Raw genomic sequence first — 24,741 nt, 5'->3', positions numbered from 1 at the left:
ACTGGGCTTATATCCTGAGAAAACCATAATTCAAAAAAAAAAATACATGCATCCCAATGTTCGTTGTAGCACTGTTTACAATAGGCAGGGCATGGAAGAAACCGAAATGTTCATCGACAGATGAATGGATAAAGAAGATGTAGTAGATATATTCAGTGGAATATTAACCATAAAAAGGAACAAAACTGAGTTGTTTGTAGAGATGTAAATGGATGTAGAGTCTGTCATACAGAGAGAAGTATTAATAAGTCAGAAAGAGAAAATTGACACGTGAAATCGAGAAAAATGGTACACAATGGTGCTCGCTTCAGCAGCACATATACTAAAATTGGAACGATACAGAGAAGATTAGCATGGCCCCTGCACAAGGATGACATGCAAAATTGTGAAGCGTTCCATATTAAAAAAAAAAAAAATGGTACACAATGAACCTATTTATAGAACAGGAATAGAGATGCAGACATAAAGAATGGACATGTGGACATAGCGGAGAAAGGGGAGGGTGGGATGAATTGAAGAGATAAGAACTAAGTTATATAAACTATCCTGTGTAAAATAGCTAACTAGTGGGAAGCTGCCATATTGCACAGGGAGCTTTGCTTGGTGCTCTGTGGTGACCTAGAGGGGTGGGAGGGAGGCCTAAGAGTTAGAAGATAATATGTATACAAAGAGCTGATTCACTTGGTTGTGCAGGAGAAACTAACACAAAGTTGTAAAGCAGTTATTCTCCAATAAAAAACATACACACACACACACCAGTATCCAAATGTTAAGAAACCAAACTTATCCTCTGCACTCTAGAAATCTCTCTCCCCTGCCTCCTCCTTTTGGCCTCACTGCAAGGCACGTAGAATCTTTAGTTCCTTGTGGTTTAGTCACTAAGGCGTGTCTGACTCTTTCAAACCCCATGGACTGTACCCCACCAGGCTCCTCTGTCCATGGCATTTTCCAGGCAAGCATACTGGAGTGTGTTGCCATTTCCTTCTCCAGGGGATCTTCCCGACCCAGGAATCGAACCCGGGTCTCCTGCATTGCAGGCAGAATCTTTACTGACTTAGCTACAAGGGAAGCCGAGGGGTCAAACCCTCACCCCCTGCAGTGGAAGCTGTTCAATCTTAACCATAGGACTGCGAGGGAAGTCCCTAGGAATCTTTTTCTTTAACAGGTATACGCTTCTAGCATTTCAGAGTGCAAGGGACCTTAGAAATTTCTCTCAATTTATAGGCTCATTGGCCAGAGTATGTATTTTTACTAACACACAGTATTCACTTTGGGTGAGGTTTTTTTTTTTTTTTGTTAAGAAAGGATAAATGACTATTCCAGGGATGCTTTAGATTGTTTAGCTCCCTTTACTCTTCACAATAACCCAATGGGATAGACTTCATCATCTTCATTCTGTTTACATAAGAATAAGCTGAGGAGGTTGTCCATAATTAATGAATAATTGAGCCAGGCTGCAGACCCCAGTAGTCTAGAATCGAGAGCCCATATTCTCAGCCGTTGAGTCCTATCATCCTAGCCTCTCTGTACTCTCATGTCTTACTCAAGAGAACAGGCTGTGGTGACTTGGGCAGCTGTTAGATGCTGCTATTCCAGTTTTCCTTGCTGAGTGGTCTTAAATGTTTGCTAGTTTCTCAGAATATATAAAAATAAGATTTATACTAGATATTCCAGTATCTGTTCAAGAAGCATCTGATTTTTTTCACCCATGATTCTGTATATGAGCATCACAGTTCTCCAATAGTGATGCCCTGTTTCCTAGACAGCATATTATACTGTGCATTGGCAGGTACTTTGCACGGTGCTTCATTGTTGCCCTTGCCATGGGGATGCTCTCTTGTGTGTGTTAGTTTCCATCTTTGTTGTCTGTTAGTTTGCATCTTTGTTTTTGCCAACAGAAGTTTAAGCTCAGTTTTTAGAGTTGCCACTTTTTGTTTCCTTGTTTAATAACTTCTTGTCCATTTAATTGTTCTCTCACCTAATTAAAAATTATTTTCTGGACGCCTTATCAGCTACAAAAATAATTTGTTAGACTTCTACTTCATTTTCTGCTTCACTGAATAAAAATATTAAAATCTGACTTACCTTCTCTGAGCCCCTTAATAACCTTATTCATCTCTAAGTAGGCACAGTACCATTTGTAACTCTTGTTAACGTTTAATTTAGCAATTTCCAGTCCTTGTAACAGTTGACTTATCCAGGCTAATTTGATTTAATCTTTCTAACCGAATGCCAGGAAACACTCTGTTTCTACATTATGAACACATCCAGTTCATTTAAGGATTTCTGGTTCATATAAATAGATTTTGGTGACATTTTCGTTTTTGGTGTTGTGCAGTCAGAAAATATTTCCAAGAGTCAGGACTTGAAGGGAAATTAAGATAATGAAAAACAAAAACCAACTCTAAGATGTATTTCATTAGCAAGCAAAATCCTTAAAACCAAACAATATAATGTAAAAAAATCACTTAACATTGTTGTGTAACATAAGAATAAAAGTGGTAAAAGTGTGAGTTGCTCAGTCGTGTCCAACTCTTTACGACCCCTTGGACTGTAGCCCATCAGTCTCCTCTGTACATGGAATTCTCCAGGCAGGAAAACTGGGGTGGGTAGCCATTCCTTTCTCCAGGGGATCTTCCTGACCCAGGAATTGAACCTTGGTCTCCTGCATTTCAGGCGGATTCTTTACCACCTGAGCTACCAGGGAAGCAGAAATTATAGTTGAGATAGGGTGTGGGAAGGTTTCTGTATGTGTAGGGAAATCATATTTGGAATCTAACCATCAAATAATGATGTTCCAAGGTTCAAAAATAGACTTTAAATATACGTTTATCTAGATTGCAAAAACTAAGTTCAGCAACAGCCCACTTGGTAAACATAGACCAAGAGATCATATGAAATATATTTCTTTAATTCAAATATCAGAATACAGACAAATCCATTGATATATCCTCCCAAGACCTGTGTATAGAGATCAATAGATTTTAGTCTCCTAGTGTGAAATTGGGTTTCTCTGGTGGCTCAGAGGGTAAAGCATCTGCCTGCAATGTGAGAGACCCGGGTTTGATTCCTGAGTCAGGAAGATTCCTGGAGAAGGAAATGGCAACCTACTCCAGTATTCTGGCCTGGAAAATCCCATGTGGAGGAGCCTCGTAGGCTACAGTCCACAGGGTCACAAAGAGTCGGAACATTAGCATATGATTTAAAATTTTGAACTTAATTTCATTTAAACCAAATGATACAATATCAAAGAGGGATTTTCTAAGTAGTAAGGGCCTATTTTAGAATGGGAAAGACTAAGATCTCTTCAAGAAAATTAGAGATACCAAGGGAACATTTCATGCAAAGATGGACACAATAAAGGACAGAAACTATAGGGACCTAACAGAAGCAGAACATATTAAGAAGAGGTGGCAAGAATACATAGAAGAACTATACAAAAAAGATCTTCATGACCCAGATGATCACGATGGTATCACTCACCTAGAGCCAGACATCCTGGAATGTGAAGTCAAGTGGGCCTTAGGAAACATCACTACAAACAAAGCTAGTGGAGGTGATGAAATTCCAGTTGAGCTATTTCAAATCCTAAAAGATAATGTCATGAAAGTGCTGCACTCAATATGCCAGCAAATCTGGAAAACTCAGTAATGGCCACAGGCCTGGAAAAAGTCAGTTTTTATTCCAATCCCAAAGAACGGCAATGCCAAAGAATGTTCACACTATCACACAATTGCAGTCATCTCACACACTGGCAAAGTAATGCTCAAAATTCTCCAGGCTTCAATAGTACGTTAACTGTGAACTTCCAGATGTTCAAGCTGGATTTAGAAAAGGCAGAGGGACCAAATCAAACGGAAACTAACACAACATTGTAAATCAACTATATGTCAATACAAATTAATTAAAAAAATAATAAATTTAGGCACACGCATCGCTCACCCGAGATGGATTCCAGCGAGGAGGATCCTGGGAAGTTGGTAGGACCTCTGGACTGGAGTCTCCCATCCCTTTTTGACCTCTCCAGAATCCTGGTTGCTGGTAGCTTGTGAGTTCCTTGATCCTTATCGGGACCTCCTGTTGTGAGATGACTCCTGCAAGTGTTTTCTCTTCTCTGTGGCCTGGCAAGGGTGGGTGGTCAGTGGTTCATTTAACAGTTTGTCTTTTGCTTCTCTGGTCCTTCACAGAGTAAATGCATAAAATTGTAAAAGTCAATGTTTTAAATAATTTATATTCACACACAAAAAATAATAAATTTAATGATATGATATCAAGGATAAGTTTTTTAAAGTAGTAAGTACCTGATACAAAACAGGCAGTTTTCCCCAACTTTCCACAAATATGGTGTATTCTGTTATGTCTGTGCCTGTATAATTTTCAAGTTGCACATTTTGGGTAGAACTGAAAGTGTATTAAAACACATTTTGTGAGAATGAATCACTGTCCTCTATTTGAGAGACCAGCTCAGGAAAAATAATTCCAGGGAGTTCGATCAGTAACATGACAAAAAAAAAAACAAAACTCTGGAATGTTCTTTTTGAAGTAGTCATGGTACAGAAGGAAGAGTTTAACCTGCTTCAAGCCATTCACAGTTGTCTTCTAATTTTGTTGTTACTATGTTTGAGCTCTAAACACAGCAAGGTTATTTCTAACACACAACAAAATCAAACAGTTATTGATTTTCTTTCAAGTGAACTCCTGTTTATCTCATTGTTCTTGTGAGTAATAGCTATATGTTTAGCTTTATACTTAAGCACAGTAGGATATAACTACGTATTAGCAGCACTCAGATCTATAGAGTAGATTCCTGAACATTGAAGATAAAATCCACTGGTAATATTTGTTTGACTCTCTTGGGGCTTCCCTGGTGGCTCAGATGGTAAAGAATCTGCCTGCAATGCAGGAGACCCAGGTTCGATCCCTGGGTTGGCAAAATCCCCTGAGGCAGCCCACTTCCGTATTCTTGCCTGGAGAATCCCCATGGACAGAGGAGCCTGGGAGGCTATAGTTCAGGGGGTCGCAAAGAGTTGGACATGACTGAGCAACTAAGCACTGTACACACACACACACACATTGGGATAACTATTGAACCTGGATCAGCAAATATAAAATGTGGGTGCAATACTGCCACCAATAATAATAGTAACTATTCATCTTGTCTGTGGATTTCCTATGAACTAAGCCCTATTCATATGCCTTCCATGTAACCAAGATCATGTCTTAGTTCAACCATATCTTCAAGATCCCAAGTCTAACAAATTTCAGAGCTTGGATTTGAACCAGAGTCCCTGTTCTATGCAAGTTACCCTGGTCAAGTTAAGTAACTTCTAAAGGCATTTCCCTGGTATTTATTTTTTCTGTGCTGACTCAATTTTTACCTTTCTCCCTGTTTCACAGGCTCACCCAATCTGTGCTGGTCTTTATCTGTAAAGTTGTCCCTGATCTGGCCCTGATGCCAGTATCTGGGGGCTTGACATACTCTCTGTGACCTTCTATCAAGGTGTGTGTGAAGAGGGGAAACCTATGTTCGTCATTATTCCAGGTTCTTAGGTCAGCTGGCCCCTCAGCACTTTGAGTTCCCACAGATAGTGCTAATTTCCCCTCTCCCAGCTGAGCTGTTCAGACCATGCTGGTAGGAGCCCATGTAGCAGCAGGCCCTTCCTTGCTTCATTTCTACTCTCTTCATACCCTGACCGCTGCTGCAGCTTTCACGTCCTTTCTCACTCAAGAGAGGCTGCCTCAGTGTTGTATCTTACATTCCTCTCTCCACTGTCTCATAATAAATTTCAGTGTTCAGATCTCCCAGCTTTGTTCTTGGCAGAGAGAACAGCTAGTTTGGGGAACATCAGAAGAAAAAGAAAACACTGAGGATCGCTTCTCAGTATTCTCTCCCCAACTGTGTGTGCTAAAGACCCAGTTTCTTTGTTTTGAATTTTCTAAGCCACCTTGAACTCTAATATTTTGTAAAATTCCTTGTACAGCTAAGTGAGTCCACTGATGATATGCTTCTTTGTCGTGTCAATGTCAAAGTCCCATGAGAGTTCTTGAATGCTCTGAATTCTGTACACATCTTGCCTATTACAAGTTTACTGAACAGCACTATTATGTCCATGAACCACATTTAGAGTAGCATTGCTGTAGAGACTAGTTTTCTTGGGAAAAGAGGTACAAAGAATCTGCTTTTCCCTCAGTCTATTTTTTATTTTGCAGGTGTGCCCATGTATCCATCTTTGTATGGTCCTTTGGTATACAAATGTGGACCCTCCAAAAGCCAGTGGGCTGGGCATTGGTATAAGGTTGACCAAGACAAAATATACATGGTGGTGGTGGTTTAGTTACTAAGTCATGTCCAACTCTTGCAATTCCATGTGCCGGAGCCTGCCGGCAAACGAACTGGTTGAGAATGCAATTACCAGAGTACCTAAGAAAGATAAGACTCAGAAAGATGGGGTTGAGAGGGACAGAGTCCGCTTGCGTCTGACTCCACCAACTTTATTGAAGAATACCACACCTATATATATGCTAACAGGAGTTACTAAGAATAGATTGAGGGTTTGCATACGTGCAGAGCTACAGATGTTTTAAATTCCCACACTCAAGATCAGTAGAGCATTAATTACCCTAGCGCCCAACATGATTAAGATCAATAGAACATTAGATAGAAAACAGGCTTCATCAATAGAACATTAAACAGATGGAAAACAGGTTTCGAGCATGATGAGTTTATCAGCACCAGGAAAACAGGCAAAAGGTCACCAGGGTGTTTTTTCCCTGAAGGAGACAAATGCCAGTCTATACTTTAACAAGAAGAGGTGGCAGGACAAAGAGAGACCCTTTGTTCTCTCTTAGGGCCGTAAGGGGCCTGCACATTCAGGCCGCTCCCTGCACCATGGACTGTAGAACACCAGGCTCCTCTGTCCACGGGATTTTCCAGGCAAGAATACTGGAGTGGGTTGGTAATTCCTTCTCTGGGGGACCTTCCCGACTTAGGGACTGAACCTATGTCTCCTGCATTGCAGGCAGATTCTTTACTGCTGAGCCACCAGGGAAGCCATACACACACACACACACACACACACACACACACATCTGTGTGTTATTTATTATATTGTTATATACTTATATGTGTATCTATATGTGTATATTAGTTGCTCAGTCGGGTCCAACTCTTTGTGATTCTATGGACTATAGTCTGCCAGGTTCCTTTGTCCATGGAATTCTCCAGGCAAGAATACTGGAGTGGGTAGCCATTCCCTTCTCCAGGGGATCTTCCCGACTCAGAGATCGAACCTAGGTCTCCTGCATTGCAGGCAAATATTTTTACCTTCTAAACTACTAGGGAATCCCATATATGTGTGCATATGTATATGTATTTCATCCTATGGTACAGTGTAATCATGAATGGAGGAAGATTGCCTTAATTTGAATCTTAGCTCCACCACTTTTGAGCTCTGTGGTACAGAACAAGTTAATCTCCCTCTGCCTAATTTTCCATATCTGTAATATTAAATAGTAAAAATAACTCCAAGGGTTAATGTTAAGATTGAAAGAGTTAATATGTATAAACCAGCACCCCAGAATAAGGTCTGGTATTTGGATATGAGTGCTATGTGTTTGGGCTTCCCAGCTGTAGCTAGTGATAAAGAATCGCCCGCCAATGCAGGAGACATGAGACGCAGATTCCATCCCTGGGATGGGAAGATCCCCTGGAGAAGGAAATGGCATCCCACTCCAGTATTCTTGACTGGAGAATTCCATGGATGAGGAGCCTGGCGGGCTGCAGTCCATGAATTTGCACAGTTGCACACAGTCAGACATGACTGAAGCAACTTAGCATGCATACATGCATACTATGTGTTCACTGTCATTATTACCATGAACCATAAGGAAAAGGAGTTAAGGCAAATATGATTGATAATGGAGCTGAAGATATTCTATACAATATGAAATATAATACAACATGGATAATAGATCAGGCATGGTTAATTATGACTTGGTTAATGTGAAATGTGTCATGATTCCAAGAGTGTGTGACATGGACTGTGCTAGACAGTTTGCATTAACAGTTACTTTTTATGCCCCTAGTACCCCTATGTGGTGGGTACTGTTATTATTTCTACTTCACAAAAGAAGAAGTTGAAGTTCAGAGAGGTTAAGTAGCTTAGTGTCTGTAACACAGTCAGTAGAACAGCTGGAATTTGTACTCAGAGCTTCCTGAATCAGAAACCTGGAGTCCTTGCAATTCTCTACTTGAGCTGTCTGTTGAAAAACTATGGGAAGTTTTACTGGACATAGAACTGCCATATGACCCAGCAATCCCACTTCTGGGCATACACACTGAGGAAACCAGATCTGAAAGAGACACGTGCACCCCAATGTTCATCGCAGCACTGTTTATAATAGCCAGGACATGGAAGCAACCTAGATGCCCATCAGCAGATGAATGGATAAGGAAGCTGTGGTACATATACACCATGGAATATTACTCAGCCATTAAAAAGAATTCATTTGAACCAGTCCTAATGAGATGGATGAAGCTGGAGCCCATTATACAGAGTGAAGTAAGCCAGAAAGATAAAGATCATTACAGCATACTAACACATATATATGGAATTTAGAAAGATGGTAACGATAACCCTATATGCAGAACAGAAAAAGAGACACAGAAATACAGAACAGACTTTTGAACTTTGTGGGAGAATGTGAGGGTGGGATATTTCAAAAGAACAGCATGTATACTATCTATGGTGAAACAGATCACCAGCCCAGGAGGGATGCACGAGACAAGTGCTCCGGCCTGGTGCACTGGGAAGACCCGGAGGAATCGGGTGGAGAGGGAGGTGGGAGGGGGGATCGGGATTGGGAATACATGTAAATCCATGGCTGATTCATATCAATGTATGACAAAACCCACTGGAAAAAAATAATAATAATAATAATAAAAAAATTAAAAAAAAAATGAGATAACAGGTTGACAAAGAAAAAAAAAAAAAGAAAAACTATGGGAAGTTTTAAAATTCACCTATAAACTCAGAAATTCTTCAATTTGATTTTTTTAAAAAGCCTCTTTGAGACAATTCACCTCCCAAAGAATCCACCCATTTGGAATATAAAATGCAGTGTTTTACAGTATATTGAGAGGTTAAACACCATCGCCACAATTTAGTGGTAGAACATTTTTGTCTTGGCGGTAGGCCTAGCAATTGAGTCCCTTGGGTCTTTGCTTCAGGGCCAGAGACCCTGTAAGATTTCTTGAAGTGAGATTTTGAAAGTGTGAGAGTGTTAGTCACTCAGTTGTCCGATTCTTTGCGACCCCATGGACTGTAGCCTGCCAGGCTCCTCTGTCCGTGGGATTTCCCAGGCAAGAATGGTTTGAGAATGTTTTCTAAGTCACACAACTTTCATTTTCTTTTGTTTTCAATTTATTCTTTTTGGCTGTGCTGGGACTTTGTTGCTGTGTGCGGACTTCCTCTAGGTGTGGAGAGCCGGGGTGACTGGTTTTGCGGTGAGGTGGGCTTATCACTGTAGTGGCTTCTCCTGTTGCGTAGCACAGGCTCAGTAGTTGTGGGGCATGGGATTAGTTAATGTGGAATCTTCCTGGACCAGGGATCAAATCCGTGTCCCCAACATTTGCAGGTGGATTCTTAACCATTGGACCACCAAGGAAATCCTTATTTTCTTCTTTAAAAGCATAGCAATGTAGCTCAGATAGTATTAAGGAACTTGACCACTGTGTTCTCAAACTTCAGGGTGCACACACACCACTGAGGGCTGTTGTTAAAATTCACATTCAAATTGAGTAGGTTTGGGGTGAGATCAGGCCTACTTTCATCAACTTGGTTATAGGAATACTAACGTTGGAGCCCAATTAAGTGAAATGCTATCTTGCCTGTAATTCCATTCTTCTCATTAGTAGTTATGTGTTACCAAAAAACCCCTCAAAACAACTGTTCTCAATCATTACTATGTTTGATTTTTTTCAGTAAAATATATGTGGACATTTTTCTTTCTTGTTATATAAATAGCTACAATATAGCCATGATTTTGCCTCTTGTAACAAAAAGCCTAACATATTTATTGGCTGGCCCTCAATAGAAGAAGTTTGCCAACCCTGAGTGTAGAGCATCCGGCTTCCCCAATGGCACACAATCGGTAAGGAATCCACCGGCAAGGCAGGAGACATGGGTTCGATCCCTGGGTCAGGAAGATTCTCCTGGAGAAAGGAATGGCAACCCACCCCCGTATTCTTGCCTGAGAAATCCCATGGACAGAGGAGCCTGGCGGGCTACAGTTCATGGGATCGCAGAGAGTCACACACAACTGAGCACGCATGCACAGTCTAGAGCATGGTGTAAGGCCACCTCTGAGTTGCATGAATCTTGTTCATCTTACTCCCCAGTTGCTTGCTGTGTTTGTCAGACTTGGCATTAGTAATCAGACTGATAGGAATCCAAACTAAGTCACAGGGGCAACAAGCTGGTTATATTTATGGGTAACCAACCCCCCTCTACCCAGGAGGAGCTGTCTGAGCTCATGAGAATCAGCTTCAGATTTTGTTTAAAAATAGATCTTCCTGGGTTGCAGGATACTTGCTCGAGTAGCCTAGGTAGGTTTCCACAAAGGACCTAGAGTCTTCTCGGCTAGTCTTCTCAGCTTCTCATGTCAATAAGATTTTGGAAGCAGGATTTCCTAGCAGTTATTTGTTATCCATACAGAGAGCTTGATTAATTAGGTTTGGACGACAAGTGAACTTATGGGTAGAATATTGCTTCCTCTTACACCAACTTTAAAGCTGCTTTGCCCTGAAGGATCTATGTTATACTCATACTAGAACACAGAAGACTTTTCAAAACTCTCCAGGCTTCAAGTTGTCTCCTACAACGTAACTTATTGCAGAGCTTCCCCCCAGATGTCCATCTTGTACTCTTCTTTCCTATGGTCTTGGCCAATGACAATTTTAGGTCTCCTAGCTGATGGCTGATTTTCAAACTGTCTCTTTTTTCTTTTTGCATGCAAGAACTTATCCAACAATCAACAGTTACTGCAAATAATCCTTGTTCCCACAAGACCCCTAACTGTGATCATAGTTTAGTATGCTCTTGGGTCGGGGGTGGACAAGTACAAAGTATGACCTTGAAGGAATTAGATTACGCCCCCCCCCCAAATAATTGCAAGGTTTACTAATGAATATTATTAGAAACTAGGATACAGCCAAGGAATATGTGCTATAACACTGGATTGAGTTCAATGTATTGATAAGGTACATTTCCTAGAGTTTCTGGGTTTAGTGTGGTACCCAGAAACTCTGGAGATCATGCAACTGGAGGTGTTTGTAACAGTTTTCTTGATTGATTGATTGAAATCTGAACATAATAAAGTGAAAGTGAAGTCACTCTGTCATGTCCCACTCTGCGACACCAGGGACTGTAGCCTGCCAGGCTCCTCCATCCATGGGATTTTCCAGGCAAGAATACTAGAGTGGGTTACCATTTCATTCTCCTGGGGATCTTCCCAACCTAGGGATCACACCTGGGTCTCCTGCACTGCAGGGAAGCCTCCCTGGACATAATGGTGGCCTCCATTGATTTTTGAGTGATATGCTTGACTCCCAGTTCGTTAGTCTCAACTGTGTCTTTTGCTATGTTGATTATCCTTTGCCCCTAGTTTCTTTCATCAGTGCATTTATTTCTTTGTGTCTTCTTTAAAAATTACTGATCCTCATGATCCTATCTCTGCCTCTTCTCTTCCTGTGTATTCTCACTTGTATGATTTCAGCCACCATGTAGGTATCAGTAATTCTCATTTAAATGCCTCTTGTATAGACTTCTCTGATAAACTTGAGTTTCATATTCCAAATGCCCTTCTGAACAGGTCTTTGTTTTTGATATTTGCCTCCTGAGCACCTGGACCCCAACATCTTCAGATGTTAAATAACTTTTTTTCTCTCACCCTTTTTTGTTTTGTATCCTCTATCTCTGTTAGTAATATTACCATCAACATTCCTAGGCTTTACCCCAGTCCTATTGAATCAGGATTTCTGGAGATGGAACCTCAGGAATCTATGTCTGAACAAGTCCCATGGCTGGTTCTAATGTACACTAAAATTTAAGAATCTTTGCATTTCCCCATGCCAGAAACCTCAGTGGCTCTCTCTTCCCACTCACATCTAGTTGGCGACTGGACCTTATTGAGATTATCTCCCTTATTGAGATATTGAGATATCCCCGAATATCTGAAAAATGGTCCTTTATTCCTCCCCACAAACTTCACTTCCCAGTCTCTCCCTGGTCCTCCTGCCTGATCCTCCTCATTGTCTACATAACCTCTACCCTCGCAGACAATCACTGAATACCGATGTCTTTCAAAACACGCATTTAAAATAGAAATCTGAATGTGCTATTCCTTGTCTTAAAAGCATCCAACAGTTTGATGGCATGGGAACAGTGTTCAAACTTTTTAAGGTCATGGAACTCCTTCTTCAAATAAAAGCCTGCCAGAAAATCCAACTTATAGAAGAGATAAAAGCAGAGCTGCTCTGTTTGAAGCAGGGGTTGGCGCCAGAGACTTGGCCATGCAACCTGCCTTGCTGTGTTTCCTAAGAAACCAGTCCGAAAGACACAGTGTGGAAAACACTGGATAAAGTCCAGGTGATTTATTTGGCCATCAAACTCCTCCCTGGTTTGCTGTTTCCTTCCTCTTCCCTTTCCACCATGAACTCAAACCCCAGCTTTGGGATTATTCACTATTCCCTGGACCAGTTCTGTGTAGTTGTGGCTTTTCATATTTACCATCTTCACATCCCACAATGACCACTTTCCTTTTCCTCACTGTCCTTTTCTTTGTGTTCTCAAAGCCAAGTTGGCATTTATGACCTTTTAAAAAATGTTTTTGTCTTTCTCCACTACAAAATAGACAAACTCTTTAGGAACAGAGCCCATGCTTTATTTATGTATCCTCTAGATTCAGCATTTCATTGCATGAACATTTATATGCTCTGTAACCCATTGTATCTGTTCTTTGGCTTTATTTTTTCCTACCCTGAACATGCCTTAGTGAATTAAGCATTATTTTAAAATTACATTTATTAACCACAAAACTATATGACACTACTCATTCATTGTAGAAACATGGAAATGAAGAGCATTATAAAGAAGAAATTAAAGTACTACCCAAAGATAAACTTAATATTTTTACTTTCTCCCATTCTTTTTTCCATATTTAGGTGTGTATTTATTTCCTTTAACACATTTAGAATGTATATGTGTGTATGTGAATATTTATCTTTGTGTGTATTTGTGATAAAGACGGCACATTTTTAAGTAAACAATGCAGTATTGTTAGCTATGGTCACTTAGCTGTCCTGTAGATCCCTAGGAGTTATTCATCTAGCATAACTGGAACTTTGTACCCTTTGACCAATTTTGAAAGATTCAATTTATCCTCTAAAAAGGTTAGGGTTATGGTATGAACCATAAAAGCTCTGAGATTTTTTTCTACTTTCAAGCTATAAAGTGGGTCTGTCACAGTTTTATGTATGGCGTTTGAAGACACACAGTCCTGGGTCAGATACAGTGGATTTTATTATTATCAGGACAGCTAGTCTTGTGAGCTTCACGTTGGCATTGATTCCCCTTGCCCACAAGTGCCCTGGTGGAAACTGTGTGCATGCAGTGGATTTGTGTAACAGCTGAGGAACCCTGAAAGTAGGGAATTCAACTTTTTTTTACAATGGACTGCAAGGAAATCTGCCCTTGGCCCTTGAGGGAGAGTTTTGCTTTATTAAACAAATTGTAAGGGAATCTTCCCTTTGCTCCAGAGAGAGGCAGACTATGTCATTCACTGGTCACTCTACAAACAGTACTGGAGGATTGTCCAGAATAAAAGGCCAGTTAGTGCCTCTGCTCACAAGACATGTAAATATGGAAGAGCCCATGGAGAATTGTCTTTCAGCTAGAAGTTGAACCTATTTCCACTTCCACCAATGGGGCATGAGTATGCCCATTTCCACACACCCTCACCAAACATTGGATGACAGTGGATTTTCTTTCTTTCTACATTTCCATAATCTAATGAAAAACTGAAAAGTGTTTTCCTTGTCTTAATTTTCTTTTGAATGACTAAATAAGCTTTTTTTCATATTTATATGAATTGCTTGTAAATTGTTAATACTGTGGGTTACCTGTTCTTGCTTTTGCCCCTTATTTTACTGGTTCATTTTCTTGTGATTTATGGGAGCTCTTTATACTTTCTAGATAGTTATCCTTTTTCTGCTTTATATGGAAAAATCTTATTTCCCAGCTTGTCTCTTCTTTCTTTTTATTTATACTGGCTTCTTTTGTATAGATACTTAAAATTTATATATGGTCTGTTGTGTGAAACTTTTTTTTGACAATACAGGCTTTTGTGGGTCTTGCTAGTTAAAAAGCATACAGAGGAATTATCAGATATTATGGTACAAGTGTATCTACTAATTCATTCAAATCTTTCTTTCTTGAATTTATTTAGGTTTATTCCTGACCAGTTTTTTATTTAAAAAAATAGACATAGTCTTCTCTTTAAAAATATCAAAACACATGATGCCATGATTAAGAACCAACAATGTTAACTATCTTTTTTCAAATTGAGGGTTCTGTGAAAATTCACAGTGAACATCAGAGCGTTAAAGACTCCGATAAGTTGTGGAGTGCTAAGTGGTAAATAATTGGCCTGCCAATGCAGGAGATGCAGTTTGATCCATGGGTTGGGAAGATCCCCTTGGGGAGGAAATGGCAACCCACTCCAATATTCTTGTCTGGAGAATCCCATGGACAGAGGAGCCTGGCAGGCTGAAGTCCACTAGGTCGTAAAGAGTCAGACATGACCGAGCGACTGAGCATGCAGGTTGTTCCATGGAGGCCATGAGAGGTAGTCACTATACTGGTTAGAAGCAGGGTCCTTGAAACCAGACTGTTCTGAGTTACTTCCTGACTGCATAATTTTGGGCATGGTGTAGGATATAGTTCTGGCGAGACAGAAAAGGAAAGACGACCTCAACAGAAGTAGGTTACCTTATTCAGGCAAGGAGGGGCGACAGTCGGCCTGACAACAAGGGATCAGGGAGGCTTCATACTTATAGGGAGGTTTGTGGAAGCGATAAGGGAAACGTTAATCAGGCGGGATATTTTGAGTATTCTTTTGTTGAGATGACATTTGTAGTTGGGCAGGGGGTGATAAGTCTTCTGGGCAGGTGTAGGGGGTGCAAAGTTTCCGGACAGGGGGCAATAAGTCTTCTGGGCAGGTGTAGGGGTGGAAGGTTTCTGGACAGGGGTTGATAAATCCCAGACAGATGCAACCGGCCTGGAGCATCAGGGTGGAACTAAAATTCTGTTCTGTTTTCTCCGAAGTTAGATGATTCAGCAAGGGGCCTTTAAGACTGTTGTTCTCTTTTCTAGGCCCAAAAGACTCCTTCACATGGTAATTAATGTCTTTTGCCTTAGTTTTTCTCATCTATAAAATGGAGGTATTGTACATCTGTGTCTCTTTTTCTGTTTTGCATATAGGGTTATCATTACCATCTTTCTAAAGGCTGGATGCATGAGACAAGTGCTCAGGCCTGGTGCACTGGGAAGACCCAGAGGAATCGGGTGGAGAGGGAGGTGGGAGGGGGGATTGGGATGGGGAATATATGTAAATCCATGGCTGATTCATGTCAATGTACGACAAAAACCACTACAATATTGTAAAGTAATTAGCCTCCAACTAATAAAAATAAATGAAAAAAAAATGGAGGTATTGGAATTTATTTTGTGAGAGGGTCATGAGGATTAGTTGAATCATTTATGTACTAGCTGTTTTTATTTTGGGACATTCTGAGGATGCTGTTCTTGGAGCATCACGGTAAAGCTGCTGGTCTTATTAGTTGACCATCCTACTATTGCTTAGGGAATCAATACCATTTTGAAAAGAAATTCAACTACTGCACCCCTATGAAATATGCCACATGAGAAGAAACTGCTCAATTGAGAGTAAATGCTGGTAATTCTGTAGCATTGGCCCTCGAATCTTTCAGGTTGCGTTCATAGTTAAGGAACTATTCATTTCTCTCCTCACAGCATCTTTCTCTCTCTCTCAGTTCTAACCTCTTGATAGTCATGTGTAGTCCTCCCTGCTCATCTATTTGAAAGACACTCTCAAGTAAATTTTGCATATGCTATTTAGCTGGTTATTCTAAGCATCCTAAATATCCCTCTAAGTGTGCTAAAAATTCATCTTGCTGTTGTGCTGTCAGTAACAAGCAACAGGAAATTAATTTTGTGTTAACTTCCTCATAAGAGTACTTCCAGAAACATCCTATTTTTTTCAATTGATATGTTTTAAGCGTGTTTAGCTTTTTAAAGAAGGATTCTGTGATACATTGTTCAATAACCTGATTTTTTAACTTGACATACAGTATGAATGTTTGCATCTTATTGTTGTTTAGTCACTAAGTTGTGTCCAACTCTTTGTGACCCCATGGACTATAGCCCACCAGGCTCCTCTGTCTGTGGGATTTCCAAGGCAAGAATACTGCAGTAGGTTGCCAGTTCATTCTGCACATTTCCACCTTAATATTATATAATATGTTATATCGATGTATCCATTTCCTGTGATCTGACATTGCTTTCAATTTTCAGCTATCAAGCAGTGCCCTGGCAAATCTCACAAGTTTCTTACTAGTCCTTAGGATACAGTTCATACTTGGAATTGGAGGGTCAAGTTCATGCACTCCTTGCCACATCACCTCCAGGGGTAAAAGTCTTGGAGTTAATGTCCTTCATATTGCATTAGAAACAGTTACCTGCCAAAGATCTAAGTTATCATTGTCTCTATTTCGTAACTATTATATTCCCTCTGGCAGTGCATTTGTAAAAATGAGCAATTTTTTTCATTAAAAATGTGATTTTTTTCATTAGCTGAATTTATAACTAAATAACAAGGCAACAAAAAATTTTTTTTCTCCATCTCATAATCTTCTCAAGTGATGGAAGAAGCGTAGCTAGAAACAGTCTTCACAAAGATAATTCTAGGGATAAGACTGGCTTATCGCTCCCTTAGCCGTTAATCACAGTGTTTAATGGTTATTTGTTGAAGATGATAAAATGGTTAAAGGATTATTTGTGACATGTCATTCTTCCTAGAGGTTTGAGACATCAATTACCCACCTTAGATTAGGAAATGTAATTCAATCATTTTAAAAGTAATTTACAATAATTCTAATTTCTAATGCATTTTTCTGTAGAAAATGATACACAGTGTCTCAGTTTGTCTGGGCTACAACAAAAACACCATAGATTGGATGGCTTAAACAAGAAACATTTATTTCTCACACTTCTCGAGACTGGGAAGTCCAAGATGAAGGTGCTGGCATATTTGGTGTTTGGTGAGTGCCCACTTCCAGGCTTTTAGATACTATCTTCTTCCTGTCTCCTTACATGGCAGAAGGGAGGAGGGAGCTCTCATCATTTGTGAGGCCTCTGGTCTCTTGAGCTAATCACCTTCCAAAGGCCCCACCTCCAAATACCATCACACAGGGGCTTAGGTTTCAACATATTAATTTTGAGGGGGCACATACTGTCTATAGCACACAGTGTAGTTGTCATCATAAATTCAGCTTTGCAAACTTTCATTTATCATGATCATTTCCCGATGTGTTTTCTTTCATTTCTTTTAATGAAATGTTCATACATAAAAGAATGTTGAAAAGAAATACAGTAAACCCTCATGGACTTGCCAACCAGGTTCTGCTATTAACATTTTGCCATATTTATTTTATTTCTATAGTTAATACTTTCTTTGAAAATAGGTTACAAATAATACACTTACCAGCTGGATGCTTCTTTGTGCACCTTCTAAGGTGTTGGTATAGACTATGTGATACCTAAAACAGGGTTTTACTGTAAGCTGTGTTCACTCTTTTATACAAATGAAGAAGTTGCAAAGAATACTCATTGCAGCAGCCTTCCTCGTTATCAGAAATTAAAGAAATTTCTGAATAAATTGGCAGAGGAACGCAGGCAGAAGAAGGAAGTTTGAGATGTGCAAGAAGCTTAATGATTTCAAAGAAAATAATGGTTCTTTGTTTTTAAATGTTAACCTTTTTTAAATACAATACTGATAGTTAGAAGAAAACTATTGTACTGTTTTGTTTTAGTGGAAAAATAATAGATAATAGATGTCTGTTCATGTGTTAAGTGTTATAGCAAAAATACATATACGGTTAAGTTAATGAAGAATTGTTTTTGTTTTATCAAAATGGTAACAGACAGAAATACTTTGTAGAGACTGACTTCGTATGCTAAAGACACTTGCACCACTAAGAAGGATATGTAGAAGCATTCAGAGAGATGAAATTGAGTAGTTCCAAGCTTCAAAGATATGTCAAAACTTTTGATTCCATTCAATAAAGAACAAAACCAATTGTATTTTTATTACTTTCATCTGAAACATTCCACATTTTAATCTGAGCCTTGCAAACTTTTCATTTGGAGTTTGAAGCATTTTTGGTTTTGTTTCATTTTTGGAGAACTTCACTAATGTGAGATTGGTAATTAAAATGCAGGTGCAGTTTTCTTTCAATGTCATGTTGTTGTTTAGGTAATAAGAAATATTAAGTAATTGGCTTTAGATTTTGTAATTTTTTCCCCAAGTTCCTGCTAGATTTCATATTCTAGAAGTCAATGTATTTTCAGTGAAATGTAAAAATATTCCCCTTCTCTTTGACCAGTATTAATTTCTTGAGACCTTATTGCTTGTCACTTGAATCCTGTAGCTGTCATACATCATCTGGTATAAGCAACATTTGATTTTTGAAGTGTGTAGACCATCTCTTTGTATTTTCAAGATGTAATTTTACATTTCTGCATTTTAAAAACAGTTTGGCCATAATCTTAGACGCACGCTTCTAATTCATATACTTGCATATGTGACCTTTGTGAACAGAAATTTGCATGTATAATCTGTGTTTACTTGTAACTTTCTGGTTATATACTGCTTATATCTGTGGATTCAAGTTTCTTAAGTGAGTACCAATAAAAAACAAAAACTTAGGCCATGTTCATTGGTTATACATGTTTGAGGTGTTAACCAATATATTTGTCACAGTTGTGGTTTTTATTTACTGTTACACTTTCTTGCATGCTTTAACAAATTATTCCATTTTTAATCTAGAGTGTTCTAAAAACTACTACTAAAAAAATCTGAGTTAAAAAAAAAAAGAACATTTCAAAGAATATTCTTACTAATAACCACAATATTATTTTCATATTTAAAAGGATTAGTAATTTCATATTATCTAGTATCTGGTCCATATTCACGTGTCCTCAGTGTCCTTAGAATGTTTTTTTAAATAACTTTTGTTTTAAAGGATCTAATCTAAATAATCAAGGTTTTTGTATTGTATTTAGTTATTTGGTTATATGACTCTTATTTAATCTATAAGAGTTCATTCATTTTCTTCTTTTTTTTTGTCGTTGACTTGGAAATGTGTTGCTTAATCCAGAATGTGAAGTACTCCCATTTTATATTTGTAAAACATACTATTTTTTAAATTGTGCATATATGTTTTTATTTATTTATTTGGCTCTACTGGTCTTAGTTGCGGCCTGTGGGATCTACTTCCCCGACAGAGGCTCGAACCCAGGCCCCCTGCATTGGGAGCACAGAGTCTTAGCCATTGGACAACCAGGGATGTCCCAAAACATACTATTTTTAAAGCTGCATTTCAAGTACCTCATAATGAGATTCATTCAGATATACCATTTCCTTTGCCTAAAATTCCAACCCTGATGAATTTTAAGTGTGTGTTACTCAAAACAGATGCTTTTAAAGAAACTTAGGTCTTTGTGAGATGTTGTGGGAATTTTTCCTTTTTGCATTTTGTGTGGTACTGAGCAGAGGGAATGACCTGTCCTGAGTTATCTAGCAACAGAATGACATCCAAACCATCTGGTCCTCTTTTTAAATATTTTAGCTCAGTTTGGTGAGGCTACTGGCCAGAGAGGGAAAATTCCATATCTGAAATGCTGGAGGAGAGAGATCTGTTTGTAAGTGAAGGTTTTGAAGGAGAAAATAAACATGAGCTCGTCCCTCCTGATTTGACTAGTGTTCACTGGGTCGGTTTAACTAAGAGAATGAGACTCAAAATAAAAAAGAATGAGACTCACCTCTAGATCAAATGCACTCCTGATGAATGTTACTCTTTTCTGTCACTTGATTAAAATGTGGGTAAGGGATTCAACAGTGGAGGATATGAACTAACTTAACACAGTCATCCAAAAATGGTACATATTGGGACTTCCCTGGTGGTCCAGTGGTTAAGACTTTGCACTTCCAATGCAGGGGATGTGAGTTTGAACCCTGGTCTGGGAACTGAGATCCCACATGCTGTGTGGCACAGCCAAAAAATAAATAAATAATACCAAAATGGTACCTACTTAAGTAAATTAATCACAGCCCAGATGCTGGTCCTCCAAGGGTTCAGAAATGTGATTTGGTTAGCATACAGAAAGCAGATCAGACGTAAGTTCAAACTAAACTAGACACAGAAGGTTCCATTGGGAGGACCAGGACATCCATTTCTTGAAGGGAGAGCTCTAGGGGAAGCCAACTGCAACCAGAAGTCTCCAGAAGAAAGTTAAATTCAAGCAAGAGTGAAATAGTTGTCTGCTTTGAGGTATTGATTATATGAAAATTTGCCAGACTGAGTCTTCATCACCCAACATGGAGCATGTACTATTGGGAACAAATAGTTAATTTTCACTTTGGGGCCCAAATACTTCTGCTTGGGTGTGAGTCTGGCTGGGTACCATCAGCATGTAGCTCTCTGGATCTCCTCTGTCTCGTTCCATGCTCATTGTCTCCTCTTCTCCATCCTGTGTTTTCTGAAAGGACTGGGTGCCCAGCATTTTGATTTCATGTTACTAAATGATACAGTCCCGTCCTGCCTTCTGGAGGAAACATCTTGATTTTCTTGAAAAAATTTTGGCTATTTCTGATCTCCTTGGTCATTCATGTATAAATCATTTCTATTAGTCCAGGTATAGATGGGTAAAAATCCATTCAGGGCTAATTTCGTTAAACTCTCACTGACTAATTTCAGTTTTCTTATATCTATGTTTGATTTCCCATCTTCTCTGTCACCATCTCGTGATAGCCCCATGGCGTTACTCCACCCCTCCCTCTTTTCTCCTCAGGAGTAGACTTTTGGACTTTTAGAAGGCAGACTTGCATATAATTAAGCCCAAGGCAAGGATAATCAGAAGCCTCAGGTCAAGCATTTTTATAGCTCCCAACCTTCTGAATGAATTCTAAATACAATTCTATTGAAGAGTCACATAGGACATTCTAAATCTGACATTGCAAATACACAGTATGTGTTAAGTGAACCTGGCTGTGATGATAACATATTCATTATCTGAGTTACCAAGTAATTTTCCTATTTTTACCTGAAAATAGATGAGACACATAAGGGGCAGAAACAACAGCTGTGCTATTTGTGTGAGAGAGACTGCATCTGATGGAAAAACCAAACCTTTCTATGTCTATGGGTCTATTTCTGCTGTGTAAATAAACTCGGTTACCAAAGGGGAAGGGTAGATAGGCATTGATTAGAAGGATGGGATTATCATAAACACTACTATATATAAAATGGATAACTTAACAAGGACCTATTATATAGTGCATGGAATTCTACTCAATATTTTGCAATAACCTGTATGGTAAAATAATATGAAATACACACACACACACACACACACACAAAATCATTGTGCCATACCCCTGAATCTAACATGACATTGTAAATCAGCCATGTCCTCAGTTTCTTAGTTGTGTTGGACTCTTTGTGACCCCATGGATTGTAGCCCACCAGGTTCCTCCGTCCACGAGATTTCCCAGGCAAGAATACTGGAATGGGTTGCTATTTACTTCTCCAGGGGGTCTTCCTGACCCAGGGATCAAACCCACACTTCTTGTGTCTCCTGCATTGACAGGTGAAGTCTTTACCACTAGTGCCACCATATTAAAAAAATTTTAAAAAGCCCAAACCTTGCTGATGAGCTCCATTTACTCTTAACCTTGTTATTTCCTCTTCATGTCAATCTTGGCATCCTCTGAGCCTTACAGCCTCTAGGACTTTGGAAATGGGTTAAACGCCTGCAGTATATTTTAAGAGTCTACTACACTCACTGTGATCTGGTCAGTTTCCCCCAAGTGGAATCGCTCGTGTTCTGTGGGAAGCAGTTCAGTTCTAGGTCATTTCAGCAAAGTTCTGTTTTCATTATACTATGCAGAGAACAAACACATGGGGACTTTGGAAAGTTAAAGAGGCCCTGGACTGGAGCCTGTCCTTTCAGATCTGAGAATTTGAGGTCAATCTGAACTTGTAACTGGGAGACCCCAAAGCAGTCTAGGAGTAAGTATCTAGTTGCACTTGGAAATCTGGCTAGAATCAACTAAACCAAGTGTCACATGCATGTAGATTGTAGTTCAGAGACCTAGAGGGAGGCTAAGGAACATTGTCGTGGGATGATGCCAAATCCCAAAACCCAGTAGGGCATGCTAAGAGCTATCATTCTTAAGGGGATGCACAGAGAGAACCGAGGTACCAAGCCAGTGAAAGAATGTGCTCAAGAATTAATATGAAGGAGAGGGCCTGGTGAGTTTATGTTGACAAAATGGGAGTCTTAAAATAACTATCTTGCAGTATGTAATACAGATCTGGTATAATTCACAACCACGTACGTCATAAGATATAAACCTATATTGAGAATAAAACGTCACCCAGTAGTTGAAGTTCCTGTGTTCTCTGATTGCATTTCTGAATTTCCCATGAATTTCCTTGTATTTATACTCCAAATGTATGTGGTCTTAAACTAGATATAATGTCTTTGAAAATTATTTCCTTCATGCATAAGCTGTTAATATTATTCTGCATGAATTCTTCTGCACATGTTTTCATTCCACATTATGTTTGTGAGAGAAATTTAGGTTGATACGTGCAGCACTGGTTTGTATTTGTTTTGTCAGTAGTGCTTTCTTATGTTGGGGTTCTAGTTTTGGGGAGAGGAAGGGAGGGCAGGATGGAGGCACTTAAGGGACCTGTCCTGTTGTGGACAGTCCAGGCTGTCCTAGTGACCCAGTTCACCCATGGGTCAGCTGTAAGGGTGGTGACAGGATCTGGCTGGTAGAGGAAGCTCATTATAATGGAAGAAACTGAATTGACATAGAGAACGTGGAATCACCTAAATATAAGTAACTCTTTGATGCTGTAGTAAATACAATAGATACATCATCAACGCATGTTTACATATTGAAAAGTGGTGTTTGAGTTAGGTACATCACTGTTTTGAATACTAGACACACTTACAAGTGCTTTGGGGAAAATTGCCTAATTAATTTTTCTTTTCTTTGTTCTTTCCACCTTTGCAGTATTTTCTGGATTCCGTCCCAGCAGATCTGTTTTCTGCTCTGTAGCTTCCTGGAGTAACAGTGAGCATCATTAGGGGAACTCAGCTGCCCTTGGACTGTATATCAAAGCGAAGGCTTTGGAGATCTTTTCAGTTAAAACAATAATGACTTTCTTGAAATGTAATCCCAGTGGAGCTTGTTTTCTGTGTTGCCTGGAAGAATCCTTACCTACCATCAGCAGATCTTCAGAGACCTTCTAAAAACTTCTGTTCATCAAGCAACTGAGTGACTCTTGAGTTATTCACGGGGACCTTAAGAACTGTGGGTATCAATTTACCTGGAAAATTCAACAACTGCCACCCAGAGCTACTGCTGAAATACCATGTCTAAGAACTCTGAGTTCATCAACCTGTCATTTTTATTAGATCATGAGAAGGAGATGATTCTGGGAGTCCTAAAGAGAGATGAATATTTGAAAAAAATAGAGGACAAGAGAATAAGGTAATATTCTTTTATCTTGTCTGCCTTCCTTGACTGCATTCCGTTTGTTGGAAGCAATTTAGATTGGAATTGGGGCAACTCCAACCACACTGGAGACCAGTATAGGTCAGTGTCTTCCTGGATTCCAAACAATAGCATAAATATTAGAAAACATCTTTGCCACTTTGTCATTTAGCCAGAAAGAAGGTTGGAATTGAGTGGTAAATATGGCGTTGATGAGGATGTTCATTTGCCAGTGACATCATAACTTGTAGTTAAGTGGAAGGACTGCCCGGGTTTGAGTACCAGCCCTGGAATGTACTAGGTGTGTGACCTTAATCAGTGACTCAACTTCTCTACACCTTGGTTTGCTCATCAAAACAGCAGGGCTAAGTATAGCACTCATCTTATAGGGTTGTTGCAAAGATTAAGGAAGGTAATGTGTAGTAATGTGTAAGTAAAGGTAATGGTACTTCAGTGCACAGTAATTTTTATCTATTATTTATTTGTGTCTCTTTCTTCGGTCAATCTTAGTGGAAATTTGTATTGACCAGAGCTGTGATAGGAAGGGTATCTGGAAACTGAGAAGTTCCCATTGTATCCCAGAAATCACCTGAATTTCTTGAAATAAGTTTCTGTGTGAGGAAAGTTGAGCAATGTGGGCAGAATTGAGTTTTGCATGGGTTGTAGGCAGGGTTGATATTTAGCTGAATCCCTAGGTGTGGCCTCATCTGTGTTTCAGCCAGCATCCATTCTGATTGGTTACATCATCAGTTCCCCAATGATCACAGCATCATTCTGATTGGTTACTACATGCATTATGATTGGTTGCTGCCT

At 39.4% G+C, this 24,741-nt stretch overlaps 1 protein-coding gene and 1 non-coding gene across 2 annotated transcripts in view; both read left to right on the top strand.

Moving 5' to 3' along the window:
* SYTL5 (synaptotagmin like 5) overlaps positions 1-24,741 on the top strand; it is a 265,631-nt gene that overhangs the window by 122,991 nt on the left and 117,899 nt on the right. Inside the window, exon 3 of the mRNA XM_061136176.1 lies at positions 23,446-23,925. Within this exon, the coding sequence (XP_060992159.1) occupies positions 23,807-23,925 (119 nt within the window). The 5' untranslated portion in view covers positions 23,446-23,806. The remainder of the gene's footprint in view (positions 1-23,445; positions 23,926-24,741) is intronic.
* LOC133053208 (U6 spliceosomal RNA) lies at positions 299-405 on the top strand. Its single transcript, XR_009692142.1, has one exon. It is a non-coding gene; the product is annotated as a U6 spliceosomal RNA (small nuclear RNA).

This window comes from Dama dama, chromosome X (genome assembly GCF_033118175.1).
Source record: "Dama dama isolate Ldn47 chromosome X, ASM3311817v1, whole genome shotgun sequence".
Classification (NCBI taxonomy): Eukaryota; Metazoa; Chordata; class Mammalia; order Artiodactyla; family Cervidae; genus Dama; species Dama dama.
Note: the sequence above shows the minus strand (reverse complement) of the source record. Positions and strands in the feature narration are given on the sequence as shown.